At 43.0% G+C, this 20,217-nt stretch overlaps 3 protein-coding genes across 3 annotated transcripts in view; all 3 read right to left on the reverse strand.

Moving 5' to 3' along the window:
* LOC115159758 (cGMP-dependent protein kinase 1-like) overlaps window positions 1–1,066 on the reverse strand; it is a 25,136-nt gene extending 24,070 nt beyond the window's left edge. Inside the window, exon 1 of the mRNA XM_029709792.1 lies at window positions 976–1,066. The gene's annotated coding sequence lies outside the window, so the exon portion shown is untranslated. The remainder of the gene's footprint in view (window positions 1–975) is intronic.
* LOC115159760 (cGMP-dependent protein kinase 1-like) lies at window positions 883–3,034 on the reverse strand. The gene is made up of 4 exons (XM_029709794.1): window positions 2,719–3,034; window positions 2,247–2,470; window positions 1,156–1,267; window positions 883–1,042 (listed from the first exon to the last, which is right to left on the reverse strand). Exons 2-4 carry the CDS (start codon window positions 2,422–2,424, stop codon window positions 967–969), a joined length of 366 nt encoding a protein of 121 aa, XP_029565654.1. The 5' UTR covers window positions 2,425–2,470; window positions 2,719–3,034; the 3' UTR covers window positions 883–966.
* A 1,180-nt stretch (window positions 3,035–4,214) lies between these two features.
* Window positions 4,215–8,822, reverse strand: LOC115159759 (ras-related protein rab7). Its single transcript, XM_029709793.1, has 6 exons — window positions 8,626–8,822; window positions 7,783–7,861; window positions 7,084–7,210; window positions 6,493–6,711; window positions 6,191–6,319; window positions 4,215–5,865 (listed from the first exon to the last, which is right to left on the reverse strand). Exons 2-6 carry the CDS (start codon window positions 7,833–7,835, stop codon window positions 5,776–5,778), a joined length of 618 nt encoding a protein of 205 aa, XP_029565653.1. The 5' UTR covers window positions 7,836–7,861; window positions 8,626–8,822; the 3' UTR covers window positions 4,215–5,775.
* Window positions 8,823–20,217: the final 11,395 nt, after the last annotated feature.

Consider the following 20,217-nt stretch of genomic DNA (forward strand, 5'->3'; position numbering starts at 1 on the left):
GACGTTTGGCATTTGCCAGAGAACACCAAGATTGGCAAATTCGCCACTGGCGCCTTGTGCTCTTCACAGATGAAAGCAGGTTCACACTGAGCACATGTGACAGACGTGACAGTCTGGAGACGCCGTGGAGAACGTTCTGCTGCCTGCAACATCCTCAAGCATGACCGGTTTGGCGGTGGGTCAGTCATGGTGTAGGGTGGCATTTCTTTGTGGGGCCGCACAGCCCTCCATGTGCTCACCAGAGGTAGCCTGACTGCCATTAGGTACCGAGATGAGATCCTCAGACCCCTTGTGAGACCATATGCTGGTGCGGTTGGCCCTGGGTTCCTCCTAATGCAAGACAATGCTAGACCTCATGTGGCTGGAGTGTGTCAGCAGTTCCTGCAAGAGGAAGGCATTGATGCTATGGACTGGCCCGCCCGTTCCCCAGACCTGAATCCAATTGAGCACATCTGGGACATCATGTCTCGCGCCATCCACCAACGCCACGTTGCACCACAGACTGTCCAGGAGTTGGCGGATGCTTTAGTCCAGGTCTGGGAGGAGATCCCTCAGGAGACCATCCGCCACCTCATCAAGAGCATGCCCAGGCGTTGTAGGGAGGTCATACAGGCACGTGGAGGACACACACACTACTGAGCCTCATTTTGACTTGTTTTAAGGACATTACATCAAAGTTGGATCAGCCTGTAGTGTGGTTTTCCACTTTAATTTTGAGTGTGACTCCAAATCCAGACCTCCATGGGTTGATAAATTGCATTTCCATTGATTATTTTTGTGTGATTTTGTTGTCAGCACATTCAACTATGTAAAGAAAAAAGTATTTAATAAGATTATTTATTTCATTCAGATCTAGGATGTGTTGTTTAAGTGTTCCCTTTATTTTTTTGAGCAGTGTATATAAATGGATATCCATCAAAGACATTGAGAGTAATACTACAGCAGTATTACACTAATACTATATAGTCATAGTACCTGTCCCTGCTCCAGGTGTTTCATTAAGTCATTCTCCAGCAGAGCCCTCTGGATCAGCTCTCTAGACCTGTACATGGAGAAAGTGTTTGTGTGTGTGTGTGTGAGAGAGAGAGAGAGAGAGAGAGAGAGAGAGAGAATGTATGTGTGTGTGAATGTGTATGCATGTGTTTGTGTACTTACACCTCGCTCTTGCTGTAGTTGGTGAGTGTGACGTGTGTGAGTTCGGCAGGGCCCAGGGCACTGGGTTCTGCTGATATTGCCTGTCTCTTAGTTCGCTGCGGCTCATCAGGCACTGGTGGGGATTGTTATATAGTATACAGTGCATTCGGGAAGTATTCATACCCCTTCCCTTTTCCAACATTTTGTTATGTTACATCCTTATTCTAAAAAGGATTAAATAAAACAAATCCTCATCAATCTACACACAATTTTCAATAATGACAAAGCGAAAACAGGTTTTAGGAAATGTTTGCAAATTCATAAAAAATCAAAAATAGAACAACCTTATTTACATAAGTATTCAGACCCTTTGCTATGAGACTCTAAATTGAGCTCAGGTACATCCTGTTACCATTGATCATCCTTGAGATGTTTATACAATTTGATTGGAGTCCACCTGTGGTAAATTAAATTGATTGGGCATGATTTGGAAAGGCCCACACCTGTCTGTTTAACATCCCACAGTTGACAGTGCATGTCAGAACAAAAACCAAGCAAGGAGGTCAAAGGAATTGTCCGTAGAGCTCTGAGACAGGATTGTGTCGAGGCACAGATCTGGGGAAGGGTACCAAAAAATGTCTGCAGCATTGAAGGTCCCCAAGAACACAGTGGCCTCCATCTTTCTTAAATGGAAGAAGTTTGGAACCACCAAGACTCTTCCTAGAGCTGGCCGCCTGGCCAAACTGAGCAATCAGGGGAGAAGGGCCTTGGTCAGGGAGATGACTCCCCAAAACTCCACAGATACAGGTGTGCCAAGCTTGTAGCATCATAGCCAGGAAGACTCGAGGCTGTAATCGCTGCCAAAGGAGCTTCAACAAAAGATTAAGTAAAGGGTCTGAATACTTATGTAAATGTAATATCATTTTTTAAATTTTTTATTTATAAATCTCCACAACAATTCTAAAAACCTGTTTTTGCTTTGTCATTGTGGGGTATTTTGTGTAGATTGATGAGGGGGGAAACAATTTAAGTAACAAAATGTGGAAAAAGTCAAGGGGTCTGAATACTTTCCAAATGTACTTCATGAATAGTTTGGTATGGGTACCTCTTACCTGTGCTCTCAGTGCTCCCAGTGGTCCCTGGGTGTTGTGGAGCTTTGCGGTGCAGCTGTCTGATGAGGTCATCTTTAGTGTCCAGCTCCAACTCCAGCTCATCTATCAGAGTGTCTCTCTGACGGAGCTCCTCGATCTTCAGCTGCAGCGCAAACTGCAGGTCCCTCAGAGTACCCATAGCCTTGATATGCACACATTCAGAACACACATAGCAATCACACACACTATGCACACACACAGGAATGGAGAATAAATCATTTATTTAGTGAGTTTTGGGGACAGCTCCAACACATGCAAAATCCTTGATTATTCACAAACATAAATACATTGAAATACAATAACGATATGCACATACAGGTTACAATAAAACTGAAATATAGAAACACACATACACCACTTGCTGATACTTTGGGAATGTCAAATTCATGCAGTTATTAGAAAAATACATTTGAAGGTGTAAAAAATGTCCTACCTTTGTCCAAGCGTTGGGTGTGTGTGAACAAGAAGCGCGTGCCGACTTCTCCCGTTAACGCTCCATTCACAGTTGTGTGCAGATCCCTCATCTCATCATGTGTCAATTGATTTATAGCTGATGTGAAAATCGAGCAGGATAGGATAATCAAACAGAGACCGCGAAGAATGTGAATTAAAAGGGTAATTTTAAAGGTGTGGAAACTTCAGATGATGGAGAGAGATACCAGACACATTCGCCCCATCTGCCGGTTGCGCTCTAGTGAATATTTATAACCGAGCACTGAATGGACAATTTCTACAGTAGTCAATATTACCGTGCACTTATGCATAAAAGTGTGGATCTTTTTTTTCTTCATAAATGTATGGGCGATTAGTTTACATTAATTAAATAATAGCCTTGACACCATGCACATGATCACAGGTTTTGCTTGTGATGTTTCAAGCTGAATATGTTGAATAAATAGTTCTATGTTTAATAAGATTGATGACACCAGTTATTAATACACGTTTTGGTATTTTTTGTGTTTGCAAATCCACTTTCTTATGTATCTGAAAACACAGTAGTGTAGTCGTCAATCGTGACGAATCTCCACATCATGTTTTAAATATATATTTGTTGCATTCACGGGGAATCTGCAGTGCGGTTATAAAAACTAGATTTACTTACTAGAATCACCACTGTGGCTGCACCCTGCACTGAAAACAATCACAAACAATGCACACTGGAATTGTATCCTTTTTACCCAATATAAAACGTCATTATGATGTTTGTTGACATTAACCACTCTTGATTGTATTCATATTTTGGTAATTTAACATGAAAGTTAGAGTGAAAGCCTCGACAGTTCCGCAGTGCTCTGGACGTCCCGTTCACATCAACTAGCGAAGGGTCCATCGCGCTCCAGTGCCTCTCCCCAGACCGCGAGCCCCGGAAAGGAGGCATCAGCAAGGAGCTCACGGTTTCCGGTAGCACGCTGTATGTGTACTACCACCTAGTGTAATCAATGGTGTAAGAGTATGGAGGTACTACTGTAGGTCATGTGAATCCCTCATCTCTTCTTTCACCATCTCCTGTCTCTTCCATACCTCTCACCATACCCCATAAGGAGGTGGAGGGCAGATGAGGCCCGTATCCTGCATCTCTCTGTAGGGTCGTTTATGGACCACCTCTTCCTGGTGATGGAAACCATGGAGTTGTTCAGACCACCTGTCCCTCAGTGACCACTCACACTCAGCAGTCTCTGTTCTACAATGACCTGCAGAGAACCAAGAGGAGCAGTGTTATGCTGAACAGAGGAGTCTCTGGCCAACAGACCCAGCAGAAGCATGCTGTGCACCTCGGTACAGAGCGACATGTCCCACTTTCAACCCTCTGCTATTCAAATTGAAGGAACTGGATTCTCTAACACCAGTGCAACATTTCTATAGTTGTGTTAGAATGTGACTTAGAGCAGTGGGTCAGCAGGTCTAAGACAAAAAAAGACAACTGACACATTTCCATAAAGTAAACATTTATGTTTTACAGTGAAGAGATATGCAACAAAAGATGACAGTTGAAGTAGGAGTTGTGTGAAAATGTTCACGTAGATAGATGACTAAGGATTTTTGCTCATTGGTTGTTGGCATGAATGAGACAAATCATTTCTGTTACTAGAACACACAGCAACGCTAGTGGATGGTGTAGAATAGGAAGGCAAATTTAAGACAGTGGGGAATGGAAGAGACTGGGAGAGAGGTGATCAGTAGGACCAAAGAGGGGCACGGCCCACTGTTAGGGCAGAGGACATAGGTCCAGTCCCAAACCCTCCCCTCTTTCCCTAGACACTTCTAGATAGCCTCCTGGTAGACCTGAGAAGTAGTGTAAGCAATATGACCAACTACTATTTCACTAGCACCACACTGCTTACACAAATCAAATCATTTTTGATGTATTAGGGGCCTTGCGGGGGCTAGGGTTTAAACTTGAGATAGGCCCAGTGACTGCTCATCTCATGTCCTCATTCCATAAAATGTATGACCAGCCTCTACAGGGATATAGTTGTGTAGTATGGATAACAAAATAAGAAATGTACCGAACTAACCAGTATAAAAGAACAGAACCAATGTTGCTGTTGGGTCGAGAGAATGTCAGTGCACACCGTCGTATTCTGATTGCACACATTTACCTTCACTGCATCTGGTTGGCTTAGCACCCTCTACACAACTGTTTAAAACAGAAACTTATGAAATACAATTGATTCAAATAGAAAAATGTCAGGGTCTAGGGGTTGACAGTTTGGCAACATAAGGACTGCTGAAAGGCAGAAAAACAACATATACTGTGTATATATAGATTGATATGACAGATCTGCCGCAGTAATACTTATGAGATGAAAGGCACAGAGCGAGAAGAGTAAGTAAGAGTTGCTCCTAACCAATCCCTCTAATGGTTAAGGTTTGGCCAAGAGTAATCTGATCCTAGATCAGAGTAAGTAAGAGTTGCTCCTAACCAATCCCTCTAATGGTTAAGGTTTGGCCAAGAGTAATCTGATCCTAGATCAGTAGTTAATGACAACTTCTACTTTGATCACAAACAAACAGACCAATAGTCTATACCTTAGTATAAAAGTAAGGATTAAACAATTAAAACGACAAGAACGAAAAGACATGACAACATTAGAAATGATTATAATAGGAGCATCATGATTGTATTTTCCATCTTATTAAAAAGTGATGCTGTGCAAATGGGGGATTCTCCTCTCCTTCCTATCGGTCAGGTCACCACAGGAGACAGTGAGTTAAGAAAAATGGGTTTTCTTTCTTTTCATCTGGAATCTTCTGTAGCTGACTGAGGAAAGGAGGGTGGGGTGGTGCATCTCAATAGTCTAAAGTAGCTTCCTCCCCTTCATCTGCACTGATGTGAGAACACGGGAAGGCTGTGGGGAGATGGCCTTGGCTTCACCTGTCCCAATCTTTCACACCGATGCAGAGGACAAAAAGGAGACAAGGAGCACTATTGAGATGCACACATGTCCCCCGGTCCTCTCCTCCATCCAACGTCTGTCCGTCGTTGGTCTCAGCAGGAGCAGCCGTCGCTGGAGGAGGAGGGCCGGTCGTCTCTCAGTTTGATCTGGTCTGGGAAGTCATACGTCTCCACCTCAGACTCCTACAGACAGAGACAGTGTGCAAAAACAGCAAGTAGAGGAATTTAGGAAAAACAATCTTCCTCATTTTGGTGAGACCGATACGATCTGCTCTACTTAGATATACTCACATTGGATGGGTTGATTAGGATTCAAATCTCTAAAAACAGCCTAACACACTCTTAAAGTAGGTACATTTGCAAAGTTTGACTATGATAGGAGTTCCAGAGAGCAGCCTCAGTGAACGGGTGGAGGTGGTCTGCCTACCAGTGTGTAAGGAGGACATGTTTGGACAGGTGTTCTCTGTGGCAATATTGTGTGTGTACACCTGTGTGTGTGTGTGTGTACCTGTTTGAGGGCGTTGCGGGCGATGGTCTGGAATGCTTGGTCTACGTTGATGGCCTCCTTGGCACTGGTCTCAAAGTAGGGGATGTTGTTCTTACTGGCACACCAGGCCTGGGCACGCTTTGTCGTCACCTAGACAACATAACAGTAACACACCATGATATCATTAACACTAATGTGTCATAAACACTTCCTCATACATGGAACCATCTCTAGCCACAAATATTTGACAAGGTCTGACTCTGTACTGCCTACGCTCCACCACCTGTCTGTTCCGGCTCTCCAATGTACAGACACACACCTACCTGTCTATTCTCGAGGTCAATCTTGTTGCCTAGCACCACAAAGGGGAAGTTATCTGGGTCTCTGGGGCTGGCCTGGATCAGGAACTCATCCCTCCAACTGTCCAGAGTCTTAAAGGTGTTGGGCGCTGTGACATCATAGACCAGCACACAGCAGTCAGCCCCACGGTAGAACGCCACACCCAGAGATTGAAACCGCTCCTGCCCCGCCGTGTCCCAGATCTGTCAGGAGAGATATGTTAATTACTATGTTTTTGGTATTTTAGTACTTTGTTGTATTGTTTTCAATATGTGATTACACTAAGTGGAAGCGAGAGGGTCGGAATGAGGAGGGAAAGAGCGAGGGTGCGAGTGAGGAATGAGAGAGTAAGATAGAATTGCATTGTCTGTTTTCACAGAAATGTGCCTTGCAACATAAGGGGGTGGGGGGAGAGATGCGTACGAGGTGAAAAAGGATAATAAAACTGTGACTCATTAATCACAGGATGAAATTTGCCCAATCTCTGATTCAAACACACTATGACATATCTGGCAGAGGTAAGCACCCATGACTAGGCTAATAATATAGAACATACACAACCACACAAGACCGACCTGCATGGTGACCAGCCTGTCATCCACCATCACCTCCTTGGTGAGGAAGTCAGCTCCTATAGTGGCCTTGTATTGGTTACTGAACCTCTTATTTACATACTGGTTCATCAGAGATGTCTTCCCTACCCTGGGGACACAACACAAACACTTAGCTACACATTTACATTTAAGTCATTTAGCAGACGCTCTTATCCAGAGCGACTTACAAATTGGTGCATTCACCTTATGATATCCAGTGGAACAACCACTTTACAATAGTGCATCTAAATCTTTTAAGGGGGGGGGGGGTTAGAAGGATTACTTTATCCTATCCCAGGTATTCCTTAAAGAGGTTTAGAACTTTAGCTATTTAGTAGAACAGCCAGAGAAGGACTTGAACCACTGATCCCCTTGCACAACTACCTGTGCCATAAAGGTCCTGACTTCTTTACAGAGGCTGATGTACATGCACACGTAAGAGTGCTACGGAACAAATCCACACTTGAGTGGTAACGTTCAAAATAAGTGTCATCTAGTTGTGTAAACACCATGATCTGGGCCCAGTTTTTCAAGTTATCGATAGGATTAAATGCATAGAAACAATGAATAGAATGGGAGTCCCTAATAATTAGTCTGTTCTGTTCATTTTATTTCTATGCATTTAATACTTTCTGATAGGGGAGGTCCAGATAACTGAAAAACTGGGCCCTGGTCACTCACCCAGAGTCTCCGAGGATGATCACCTTCAGCAGCACCTTCTTACGGGAGGCCATCCTTCCCTGGGACTAACGTAATTATGCTGAGAAAAGACAGGGGGGACAACAGTCAACTGGCTGGACTTCTAGCTGGCATTATCTATTCTAGGTCATTTACAAGACACAGTAGGCTATTGGGTTAATTGTGATAACAGACACAGGCTCCAGTGTTACTGACATTGCTAAAGGGAACTTATTTACACATCGTGTGATACAGACTTGCTAGTTAACGAGTTTGCTAGCTAAGAACCTTTAGCAAATTCGCATATCAGCTAGCTAAATATGTAGCAAGCTAACTTGTTGAAACACGACAGTGGACCTAGAGAGAAAGCTTTGGTCATAGTAGAAATCGAATTTAAGAAGGACTTACTAAAATGGTAATCTTACCAACTATAGCTTATAACAAAATGTGACATTATCGTTACCAGGCAGCAGGTGCAGCGAATGCTAACCTTTGCTACCGACTGGTCACACTGTAGTGTCGTCTACAGACTGTCGAAGAGCTGTCAAACTGCTAACGTTAACAATATAGTAGTTAACTATATAGGCAAGCGGCATATGCTGTTTGAGACCAACCAAGCACGCCGATAATATGCAACAGGATGTGTAAAACAGATGCATCTAGCTAGCTAAACGTATTAATCGTCGAAATACTAACTAGCTAACTATATGGATGGCACAGAAAACCCAACAAACACAAATGTTGTAGCGAGCTAGCTAAAAGTGCATAGTAAGCAAGCTAACATTAACCAACTAGCTAGCTACAGATTGTGTAAAAAGACAAAATGTCGACCAGTTTTAACATTACCTGTTCAACAATCAAACGGCGATAAAACGGCGCAGGGACAACATGAAAAATGTTGTCCTTATGTCAGTTTGCCGGGATCTATGTCTATTTTTTCAAATGTGAAAGTGAAAATCCTGCCCACCTAGCTATCGTTAGCCAGCTTCATAAAACCTTGTCCTATGTTAGCTAGCTTGCTAAGAACATCCGCTTTTTGTTACGCTATTGCTGGCAGTCACGAGGGACGACGCGTCTCCAGGTCAAAACCAATGAACGCCCTTCACATGTTGTGTCAAATAGCTACAGTATGTATAATGTATGACATTCCATGTTTGGAAGACGATGTCAGTCTGACAATGAACATTACATGGCATTAAGAATATACTATATCTGGTAGGTTTATATTACAGTTATATAATTTTTGCATTTAAAAAAAAAACTTTATTTAACTAGGAAAGTCAGTTAAGAACAAATTCTTATTCACAATGACAGCCTAACCCGGACGATGCTGGGCCAATTGTACGCCGGTCTTCCAGAACTGTAGATGTGAAAAACAATCAGGTATTTAAGAAGTTGTCTATTTAACAACCAAACCTATCTTACAGAAGGGTCCAGACACCTTTTTTTGTGATTTCACATTTTTTCGAGAAACGTACCCCTGAATGACCTAGCCAAAGACAGTACAGTATAGAGTACCACAGTATGAGTCAAAATACCCATAAAAGCTAGCCGTCAAACAGGGAAATGGTTCCACTCGTTTTTCCACTATTCATGTTTTTCCCATAGGAGATTTTAGAAACACTTAAAATAAGGGCTGTGTTTCGTGTGTGCTTAGCCTGGCGTGACGTTTTGATAACCATGTAAACCTCTCTCTGACAATATATTTGCCACCTCCCCCCCCAAAATGAAATGCTAATTAGCTGCTAATGTGGCTATCATACAGTACTATTAATACCATGATGATCTGGAAGAGACTGCCGAATCGAGGCAAAGGTGAGAATCTCTAGATTAACTATCTAATGCTAGCTAATGTAGTAATGAATAAATTGGCTACATTTCTTTTAAATGTACAATTCTGTGAACTATCTTGGGCAAGTTTTAAAATTACACAATACCTGTTAGCCTCCCTGGGCAAGGTGGGAGGCTTGGCACCAGCGGAATCGCGTGGCGCGAAATACAAATACCTCATAAATGCTATAACTTCAATTTCTCAAACATATGACTATTTTACACCATTTTAAAGACAAGACTCTCGTTAATCTAACCACACTGTCCGATTTCAAAAAGGCTTTACAGCGAAAGCAAAACATTAGATTATGTCAGGAGAGTACCCTGCCAAAAATAATCACACAGCCATTTTCAAAGCAAGCCTATATGTCACAAAAACCAAAACCACAGCTAAATGCAGCACTAACCTTTGATGATCTTCATCAGATGACACTCCTAGGACATTATGTTATACAATACATGCATGTTTTGTTCAATCAAGTTCATATTTATATCAAAAACCAGCTTTTTACATTAGCATGTGATGTTCAGAACTAGCATACCCACCGCAAACTTCCGGTGAATTTACTTAATTACTCACGATTAACGTTCACAAAATACATAACAATTATTTTAAGAATTATAGATACAGAACTCCTTTATGCAATCGCGGTGTCAGATTTTAAAATAGCTTTTCGGCGAAAGCACATTTTGCAATATTCTGAGTAGATAGCCCGGCCATCACGGCTAGCTAATTTGACACCCACCAAGTTTGGCCCTCACCAAACTCAGATTTACTATAAGAAAAATTGGATTACCTTTGCTGTTCTTCGTCAGAATGCACTCCCAGGACTTCTACTTCAACAACAAATGTTGTTTTGGTTCGAAATAATCCATAGTTATATTGAAATAGCTCCGTTTTGTTCATGCGTTCAGGTAACTATCCGAAGGGTGACGCGCGAGCGCATTTCGTGACAAAAAATGTCAAAATATTCCATTACCGTACTTCGAAGCATGTCAAACGCTGTTTAAAATCAATTTTTATGCGATTTTTCTCGTAAAATAGCGTTAATATTCCAACCGGGCGACGTTGTATTCGTTCAAAGAGAGAAAGAAAAACATGGAGAATTCACATGAACGCGCATCTCCAGTGTCACTGTTCTCAGCCTGACCAGTAACAAAATCTCATGCTGTATTTCCCCAGAGACTGGAGAGACGTCATTCCACTTTCTGGCGCCTTCTGAGAGCCAATGGAAGCCTTAGAAAATGTCACGTTACAGCAGAGATGCTGTATTTTTGATAGAGATGCCCTAGAAGGAGAACAAATTGTCAGACAGGGCACTTCCTGTATGGAATCTTCTCAGGTTTTGGCCTGCCATATGAGTTCTGTTATACTCACAGACACCATTCAAACAGTTTTAGAAACTTTAGAGTGTTTTCTATCCAAATCTACTAATTATATGCATATTATCGTTTCTGGGCAAGAGTAGTAACCAGTTTAAATCGGGTACGTTTTTTATCCGGCCGTGCAAATACTGCCCCCTAGCCCCAACAGGTTGGTGTCAGCTAGAGATGATGTGCAGCATCTTACAGGGATTTGTAGTCTTGCATGATGTCTGCTTTGATGCTAATTAGCATTTTCGAATCTGAGAGTAAATCAAATCAAATCAAATGTATTTATATAGCCCTTCTTACATCAGCTGATATCTCAAAGTGCTGTACAAAAACCCAGCCTAAAACCCCAAACAGCAAGCAATGCATGTGAAAGAAGCACGGTGGCTAGGAAAAACTCCCTAGGAAAAACTCCCTAGAAAGGCCAAAAACCTAGGAAGAAACCTAGAGAGGAACCAGGCTATGAGGGGTGGCCAGTCCTTTTCTGGCTGTGCCGGGTGGATATTATAACAGAACATGGTCAAGATGTTAAAATGTTCATAAATGACCAGCATGGTCAAATAATAATAATCATAGTAGTTGTCGAGGGTGCAATAGAGCCTGATTTACACAGTTATCAAAATGTCACGCCAGGCTAAGCCTACACGTAACACAGCCCTTATTTTAAGTGTTTCTAAAATCCCCAATGGGTAAAATTAATGGTGGAAAAAAGATTGGAACCATTTCCCTGTTTGACCACTAGCTTTTATGGGTATTATAACACATCAACTGTGGGGCTCTATGAAGATAGGCTAAAACTGCTTCTCCAAAAGAAATCCCCGATTACACTTGTAGGCGATGTCAGTCCATCTCCAAATACTGTAGGTTGCAAATATGTGGCCCAAAAGCATTTTAATGTGATTTCATATTTTAGTTATTGCAAAACCACACACTGGTAAAGAGAAAACGTTACTACCTGTCTCAAATAAACTGGGTGGAAAATACTCAGTTGGGGTTCTACCAATCAAATATGTTCCGTTCTTAAGGTGGGCTGTGTCGTACAACCTGTTGGTTATTTTGTATTTATTTTATTTTATTGAACCTTTATTTAACTAGGCAAGTCAGTTAAGAACAAATTCTTATTTACAATGGTGGCCTACCCCGGCCAAACCCGAACGACGCTGGTCCAATTGTGTGCCACCCTATGTGTCGCCCTTATTACTCTGTCTTTCTTGTAATGCCAACATTTAACATACTAATAAAGGCATTTTAATCAATTATATGAAGAGTGCCTTGGTCCTCCTTTCTTTTTGAAGACCAACTCAACCCTTTTACCAAAGAGCACCTTCTGTCTACCAACATTTACTATTGTGTACCTTAGTAGCGCTTCCCTTCCTCCTCTTTCTACTATTTAATCCTGCATGTTATATTAATTCCAAAACAATACATGAATTGACTGTTTTTGACTTGATTATCAGTTGGAAAAACAAAACACCTTAACACTTTTTTGTTGTTGCTTACCCTAGTATGAAATAAAATGCCATTCCATACACGATTTTCATGCACTCTTGCCTTGAGCTATTGGAGGTGCCAAATACCGATTATTATCAGGTGGTTAGTTAAGAAGCCAACTCCTTCAAAGACTCAAACAATGATGGACTGGCATACCTGTGTCACATCTGTTTCGAGCACAACATTTTTTGGGGGGCGGGGGGGTTGCCTGTTTTACATGTTACATTGGCATTAATACGTGTCCCATATCAGTTTGCAAACAATGTAAAGAAAAATAATTGAGTTAATAAAGCCGCATACAAACATGGTCTCTTTTTTGCTTTCTTGAGTAAGGCAGCTCCAAAATGCAGGTGTTTCAGCCTTGCTCAGTGCTTTCTGTGGTGGTGGGGCTGCCAGCGGAAAATACAGAGCGTAAGGGTTGGTAATGTTCTCTAGTTGCGCTGTGATTGGCTCAGTGTTCTGTCACTCATTGAGACACTACGTCACCGCCAAATCTAAGGGTAGAGATCCAAAATTCAAGCCCCTTGGGTGCTGCCATATAATTATATTAGAAGGGCCCATCCAACAAGGCTCAAGGTCATTGGCCACAGATAAAATAAAGACAAATGACATTATATCTGCAGTAGCTTTGATTGAAAGATGGCGCCGAAGAACATGGCTGACATTTTACATTCTTCCAACCAATTGTGCCATTTTTTAAATTTTTTTGCATTTTGTGTAACTTATTTTTTTACTTATTGTGTACATAATGTTGCTGCTATCGTCTCTTATGACTGAAAATAACTTCTGGACATCAGAACAGCGATTACTCACTGTGGACTGGAAGAAACTTTTTCCTTTAACGAGTCTGATGAGAAGAATATCCTGCTCTCACTGGAACAGGCCCAGATCCTCTCCTTTTGCGTGAAGAAAAGACACAGGAAAAGTGGCCGCAGATCGGGCAGCCTTCTGAGAATCTGTAGGTGAGCGAATAAACGCCCACTGCCGTCCGTTCTTCTTGCTAATGTGCAATCATTGGAAAATAAAATTGATGACCAACGATTTAAGATTATTCTACCAACGGGACATTAAAAACTGTAACATCTTATGTTTCACGGAGACGTGGCTGAATGATGATATGGACAATATGGAGCTAGTGGGATTTTCCATGCACCGGCAGAACAGAGACGCTACCTCTGGTAAGACGAGGGGTGGGGCTGTGTGTCTATTTGTCAATAACAGCTGGTGCGCAATGTCTAATATTAAAGAAGTCTCAAGGTATTGCTCGCCTGAGGTAGAGTACCTTCTGATAAGCTGTAGACCACACTATCTACCAAGAGAGTTTTCATCTATATTATTCGTAGCTGTCTATTTACCACCACAGAACGAAGCTGGCACCTAAGACTGCTCTCAACAAACTCTATAAGGCAATAAGCAAAGAAGAAAATGCTCACCCAGAAGTGGTGCTCCTACATGCCGGGTACTTTAATGCAGGCAAAATTAAATCAGTTTTACCACATTTTTACCAGCATGTCACATGTGCAACCAGAGGGAAAAAAATCCTAGACCACCTTTACTCCACACAGAGAGATGCATACAAAGCTCTCCCCCGCCCTTCGTTTGGCAAATCTGACCATAATTCAATCCTCCTGATTCCTGCTTACAAACAAAAACTAAAGCAGGAAGTACCAGTGACTCGCTCAATACGGAAGTGTTCAGATCATGCGGATGCTACACTACAGGACTGTTTTGCTAGCACAGACTGGAAAATGTTCCGGGATTCTAGAAGCCATGGATTACAGGCAACATCTGCATCTAGCTAGAGCTGCCGCTTTCAAGGAGCTGGAGACTAATCCGGACACTTATAAGAAATCCCGCTATGCCCTCAGACGAACCATCAAGCAAGCAAAGTGTCAATACAGGATTAAGATTGAATCCTACTACACTGGCTCTGACGCTCGTTGGATGTGGCAGGGCTTGAAAACTATTACGGGCTACAAAGGGAAACCCAGATGCGAGCTGCCCAGTGACACAAGCCTACCAGACGAGCTAAATGCCTTTTATGCTCGCTTTCAGGCAAGCAACAGTGAAGAACGTACGAGAGCACCAGATGTTCTGGATGACTGTGTGATAACACTCTCGGTAGCCGATGTGAACAAACCCTTATTAAACAGGTCAACATTCACAAAGCCGCTGGGCCAGACAGATTACCAGGACGTGTACTCAAAGGATGCGTGGACCAACTGTCAAGTGTCTTCACTGACATTTTCAACCTCTCCCTGACCGAGTCTGTAATACCTACATGTTTCAAGCATACCACCATAGTCCCTGTGCCTAAGGAAGCGAAGGTAACCTGCCTAAATGATTACCGCCCGTGGCACTCACGTCGGTAGCCATGAAGTGCTGTGAAAGGCTGGTCATGGCTCAGATCAACAGCATCCTCCCGGACATCACTAAGCTAAGGACACTGGGACATAACACCTCCCCCTGCAACTGGATCCTGGTCTTCCTGATGGGCCGACCACAGGTGGTAAGAGTAGGCAACAACACATCTGCCACGCTGATGCTTTACACTGGGGCCCCTCAGGGGTGTGTACTTAGTCCCCTCCTGTATTCCCTGTTCACCCACGACTGCATGGCCAAACACGACTCCAACACCATCATTAAGTTTGCGGACGACACAACAGTGGTAGGCCTTATCACCGACAATGATGAGACGGCCTATAGGGAGGCGGTTAGAGAACTGGCAGTGTGGTGCCAGGACAACAACCTCTCCCTCCATGTGAGCAAGACAAAGGAGCTGATCACGGACTACAGGAAGAGGCGGGCCGAACAGGCCCCCATTAACATCGATGGGGCTGTAGTGGAGCGGATTGAGAATTTCAAGTTCCTTGGTGTCCACATCACCAACAAACTATCATGGTCCAAACATACTGTGAAGAGGGCACAACAAAACCTTTTACCCCTCAGGAGACCGAAAAGATTTGTCATGGGTCCCCAGATCCTCAAAAGGTTCTACAGCTGCACCATCAAGAGCATCCTCACCGGTTGCATCACCGCCTAGTATGGCAACTGCTCAGCATCTGACCGTAAGGCACTACATAGGGTAGTGCGAACGGCCCAGTAAATCACTGGGGCCAAGCTTCCTGCCATCCAGGACCTATATAATAGGCGGTGTCAGAGGAAAGCCCATTAAATTGTCAGAGACTCCAGTCACGCAAGTTATAGACTGTTTGCTCTGCTACTGCACGGCGCCAAGTCTAGGACCAAAAGGCTCCTCAACAGCTTCTACCCCCAAGCCATAAGACTGCTGAACAATTAATAAAATCGCCACCCGACAATTTACATTGACACCCCCCTCCCTCCCTTTTGTACACTGCTGCAACTTGCTGTTTATTATCTATGCATTGTCACTTCACCCCCACCTACATGTACTAATTACCTCAACTAACCTGTACCCCCGCACACTGACTCGGTACCGGTGCCCCCTGTATATAGCCTCGTTATTCTTATTGTGTTACTTTTTATTATTACGTTTTATTTTAGTCTACTTGGTAAATATTTTCTTAACTCCTCTTGAACTGCGCTGTTGGTTAAGGGCTTGTAAGTAAGCATTTCACGGTAAAGTCTACACTGGTTGTATTTGGTGCATGTGACAAAGTTTTATTTGATTGGACAGATCATACTTTCAAAATCTTAACTAGCAGTCATCATGAATCAAGTCGACAATCTACAGGCAAATCCTTGTCATATGAAGAGAAATAATGAAGATAAATTATAGATACAATTTATCGGTTCTCATCGGACATTGGACATAAACATTACACAACAAGCAGGAAATTGAAAATTCAACATTGAGTGGTTTGGAAGAAATCAGTGGCTAACTGCAAGCATTGCAAAGCAATCACTAGCCTGCTATTCAGTGGTGTGGGTGTGTGGTCCAAAGTCTGGGTTTAAGGGTCTCTTTTGCAAGCTTAAAATGATAAACATTCAACATTGGCCATGCTGTCAATCCAGCATGATTTCTGCCGCGGTCAAAACAACTTAACTCGGAACTGGGAAATATGACGTCAGTGAGTTCAAGACAACTGGGAACTCGGGGGGGAAAAAACGAGCTCCAAATGGGAAAGTACGTTTTGAACGGTCATCAATCTCGGAATTGTAAATCGGGAACTCGGGCATCTTTCTAGAGCTCCGAACTGAAGATCACTGACGTCATCATGATTCCCAGTTGTCTTGAAAGCACCATAAATGCAGAGAATGCCAGACTTTGATGACATAGTTGATGTCAAAATTCGTCACCTTCCTGTTCAAGTGAGCACAGCACAACAAGGTGAGTCCAAAAATGTATTGTATGCTGCTGCATAAATGATGTAATATGCCAGGGAGATATGTATACTGTAGCTAAGAAAGTAATACTAAGTGTATGTTGTGTAGTAAACTGTTAGTAGCCCATGTGCCTCACCCTAATAATTTGGTATATTTCCCCCTCTTTAATTTTGCCTACTGTTCTAACTTGGTGGCGCACTGCTTTAACCTGTTTTAGTTAAATGTAATCAGCAAATATTGTAAGAGCTTTCATTGTCTACTTATATGCCCACTTTTTTATCCTACTGTTCTGACTTGGTGTACAGGGAGAACACTGTAAGAACGGCCCATGTTCTAAATTCTGTCGCTGTGCATTATAAAAGTGCTGAACAAATAGTTATATTGACTACGTTTGTCCTAACTCGCTCATTAATAAAATTATGAAATTGCCTCTTATCCGCTTGTCATCGCCTTATGTCATAGTTTGTACATCTCAATTGTCAGTAGAAACCACATTTGTTTAAGCAAGTCTGCCATATCAGCTATGTTTTTTTAAAAGGCAGTAAATGAGGCTGAATGAACTGTTTCGCTGCCAGACAAGGCTCAGCTGATAGCCAGGTGTAGCATTGGCAGTTGGGACTGCTGTTGGGAGTCTGCTGTTGGGACAGCTTTATGTAGGCCCTAACAGTTTGTGGGCACCATTTGTCACTGTTATAGTGCAATTAGTGTATTGTTTACAGTGGTGTAAAGTACTTAAATAAAAATACTTTAAAGTACTACTTAATTTGTTTTTTGGGGTATCTGTACTTTACTTTACTATTTATATTTTTGACAACTTTTTACTTTTACTTCACTACATTCCTAAAGAAAAGAATGTACTTTTTACTCCGTACATTTCTCCTGACACCCAAAAGTACTTGTTACATTTTGAATGGCTAGCAGGACAGGAAAATTGTCAAATTCATATACTTATCAAGAGAACATCGCTGGTCATCTCTATTGCCTCTGATCTGGCAAACTCAATGTTGGTTGACTTTGTTGGTGACTTTTATATTTACTTTAGTAATTTTCTATGAGGGTATCTTTACTTTTACTCAAGTATGACATTTGGGTACTTTTTCCATCACTGCTCCCCACCCCGCTTTTACATCAGCACAAGTATTGTTTTCTTAATTAGCCCATATGTAATGCATATACAGTGATTTGCATTGTGGCCAATGGAATGGGTGGAGTAAAAGGCCAACAACACTCCGTATTATTCAGAGCCCCATGAAATGACACCATATATATGACACCATATATATGAGCCCCATGAAATGACACCATAAATATATTCATATATATATTCTACATTCTACAGACCCTGAAATAGTGTTATTCTCCTCACGTGAAAAGGTGGTGTTAACATGTTGCAGTATCAATGTTTCTACATATGAAAAATAAATCTATCAACACATCTCCTGTGCTACACTTGCAACACGGTCCCTGGATCATTGCTACTCTCCCTTGCGGTATGGCTACAAAGCCCTCCCCCGAACTCCCTTCGGCAAATCAGATCAGTCCTCCATTCTGCGCCTCCCCACCTATAGGCGGAAGCTCCCTTGGTAAGGACTGTTCAACATTGGTCTGACCAATCAGAATCTATGCTTCAAGATTGTTTTGATCATGTGGACTGACGTATCTAAACCAATAACCGTGTATAGATGTCAGCATTCGCGCAAAATTTAAAGTGTAAATCACCGCTTTTAACCATAGCAAAGTGACTGGGAACATGGATGTGTACAAACAGATCAGCTACAACCTCCGTAAGACAATCAAAGAGACAACACGACAGTAGAGGGACAACCCTGAGTCGCAATTCAATGGCTCAGACACATGACGTATGTGGCAGGGACTCCAGACAATCACAGATCATAAAAGGAAAGCCAACCACATCACGGATACACCTTGCTCCAGGACGAGTTAAACACCTTCTTCTTTGCCCACTTCGAGGAAAATAACATTTTTCTCAGTGACCGTGAGTAAGTCTTTTAAGAGTGTTAACCCTCACAAGGCTGCCATCTCAGATGGCATCCCAAGCCGCTTCCTCAGAGCATGTGCAGACCAGCTGGCTGCAGTGTTTTTATGGACATATTCAATCTCTCCATGTCCCAGTCTGTTGTCTCCATTTGCTTCAAGATGTCCAAAATTGTTCCTGTAACCAAGAGAGCAGAGGTAACTGAACTATATTACTATTGCCCAGTAGCACTCACTTCTGTCAAGTGGTTTGAGAGGCTAGTTAAGGACCATATCACCTTACCTGATACCCTAGACCCACTACAATTCGCATATCGTCTCAACAGATCCATGGACGATGCAATCGCCATTGCACTGCACACTGCCCTATTCCACCTGGACAAGAGATATACCTATGTAAGAATGCTGTTCTTCGACTAAAGCTCAGCCTTCCACACCGTAGTGCCCTCCAAGCTCATCACTATGCTCAGAGCCCTGGGACTGAACACCTCCCTGTGGAACTGGGTACTGGACTTCCTGACGAGCCAACCCCAAGTGGTGATGGTAGGCAACAACAACTCTGCCAAGCTGATCCTCAACACGGGGGCCCCACAGAGATATGTGCTCAGCCCTGTCCTGTACTCCCTGTTCACCCATGACTGCGTGGTCACACACATCTCCAACTCAATCATCAAGTTTGCTGACAACAAAACAGTGGTATGCCTGATTACCAACAATGATGAGACAGCTTACAGGGAGGAGGTGGGAGCCCGGGGGGAGTGATGCCAAGAAAGTGACCTCTCCATCAATATCAACAAAGCAAAGGAGCGGATCGTGGAGTACAGGACTCGGCAGAGAGAGCACACTCCGAACCACATCGATGGGGCCGCAGTGGTAGGTTCAAAAGCTTAAAGTTCCTCGGCATGCACATCACGGACAACCTGAAATGGTCCTTTCACACAGACAGCATGGTAAAGATGCGCAACAGTGCCTCTTCAACCTCAGGAGGCTAAAGACATTTTAACTTTGCCCCTAAGACCCACACAAACTTCTACAGATGCACCATTGAGAGCATCCTGTCGGGCTGTATCACCACCTGGTACAGAAATTGCACCGCCCGCAACCGCAGGGCTCTCCAGAGGGTGGTGCAACGCATCACCGGGGTCACAGTACCTGCCCTCCAGGGTACGTGCTCAGTCCCCTCCTGTACTCCCTGTTCACTCATGAATGCACGGACAGGCACGATTCCAACACCATCATTAAGTTTGCCGATGACACAACAGTGGTAGGCCTGATCACAGACAACGACGAGACAGCCTATAAGGAGGTCAGAGACCTGACTGTGTGGTGCAAGGACAACAACCTCTCCCTCAACATGGTCAAGACAAAGGAGATGATTGTGGACTACAGGAAAAGGAGGACCGAGCACGCCCTCATTCTCAGCGACGGGGCTGTAGTGGAGCA

This window comes from Salmo trutta, chromosome 23, assembly GCF_901001165.1.
Source record: "Salmo trutta chromosome 23, fSalTru1.1, whole genome shotgun sequence".
Classification (NCBI taxonomy): Eukaryota; Metazoa; Chordata; class Actinopteri; order Salmoniformes; family Salmonidae; genus Salmo; species Salmo trutta.

What these genes read in the sequence shown, in the direction of transcription:
- LOC115159759 (XM_029709793.1), bottom strand. Translation starts at nt 7,835, where the DNA reads ATGGCCTCCCGTAAGAAGGTGCTGCTGAAGGTGATCATCCTCGGAGAC. An exon ending in ATCATCCTCGGAGACTCTGG is followed by an intron (nt 7,211 to 7,782) that starts GTGAGTGACCAG and finishes TTGTGTCCCCAG; the next exon opens with GGTAGGGAAGACATCTCTGA. An exon ending in ACAGGCTGGTCACCATGCAG is followed by an intron (nt 6,712 to 7,083) that starts GTCGGTCTTGTG and finishes CTCTCCTGACAG; the next exon opens with ATCTGGGACACGGCGGGGCA.
- LOC115159760 (XM_029709794.1), bottom strand. Translation starts at nt 2,424, where the DNA reads ATGGGTACTCTGAGGGACCTGCAGTTTGCGCTGCAGCTGAAGATCGAG. An exon ending in TGGGAGCACTGAGAGCACAG is followed by an intron (nt 1,268 to 2,246) that starts GTAAGAGGTACC and finishes AATCCCCACCAG; the next exon opens with TGCCTGATGAGCCGCAGCGA. An exon ending in AACTACAGCAAGAGCGAGGT is followed by an intron (nt 1,043 to 1,155) that starts GTAAGTACACAA and finishes CTCCATGTACAG; the next exon opens with GTCTAGAGAGCTGATCCAGA.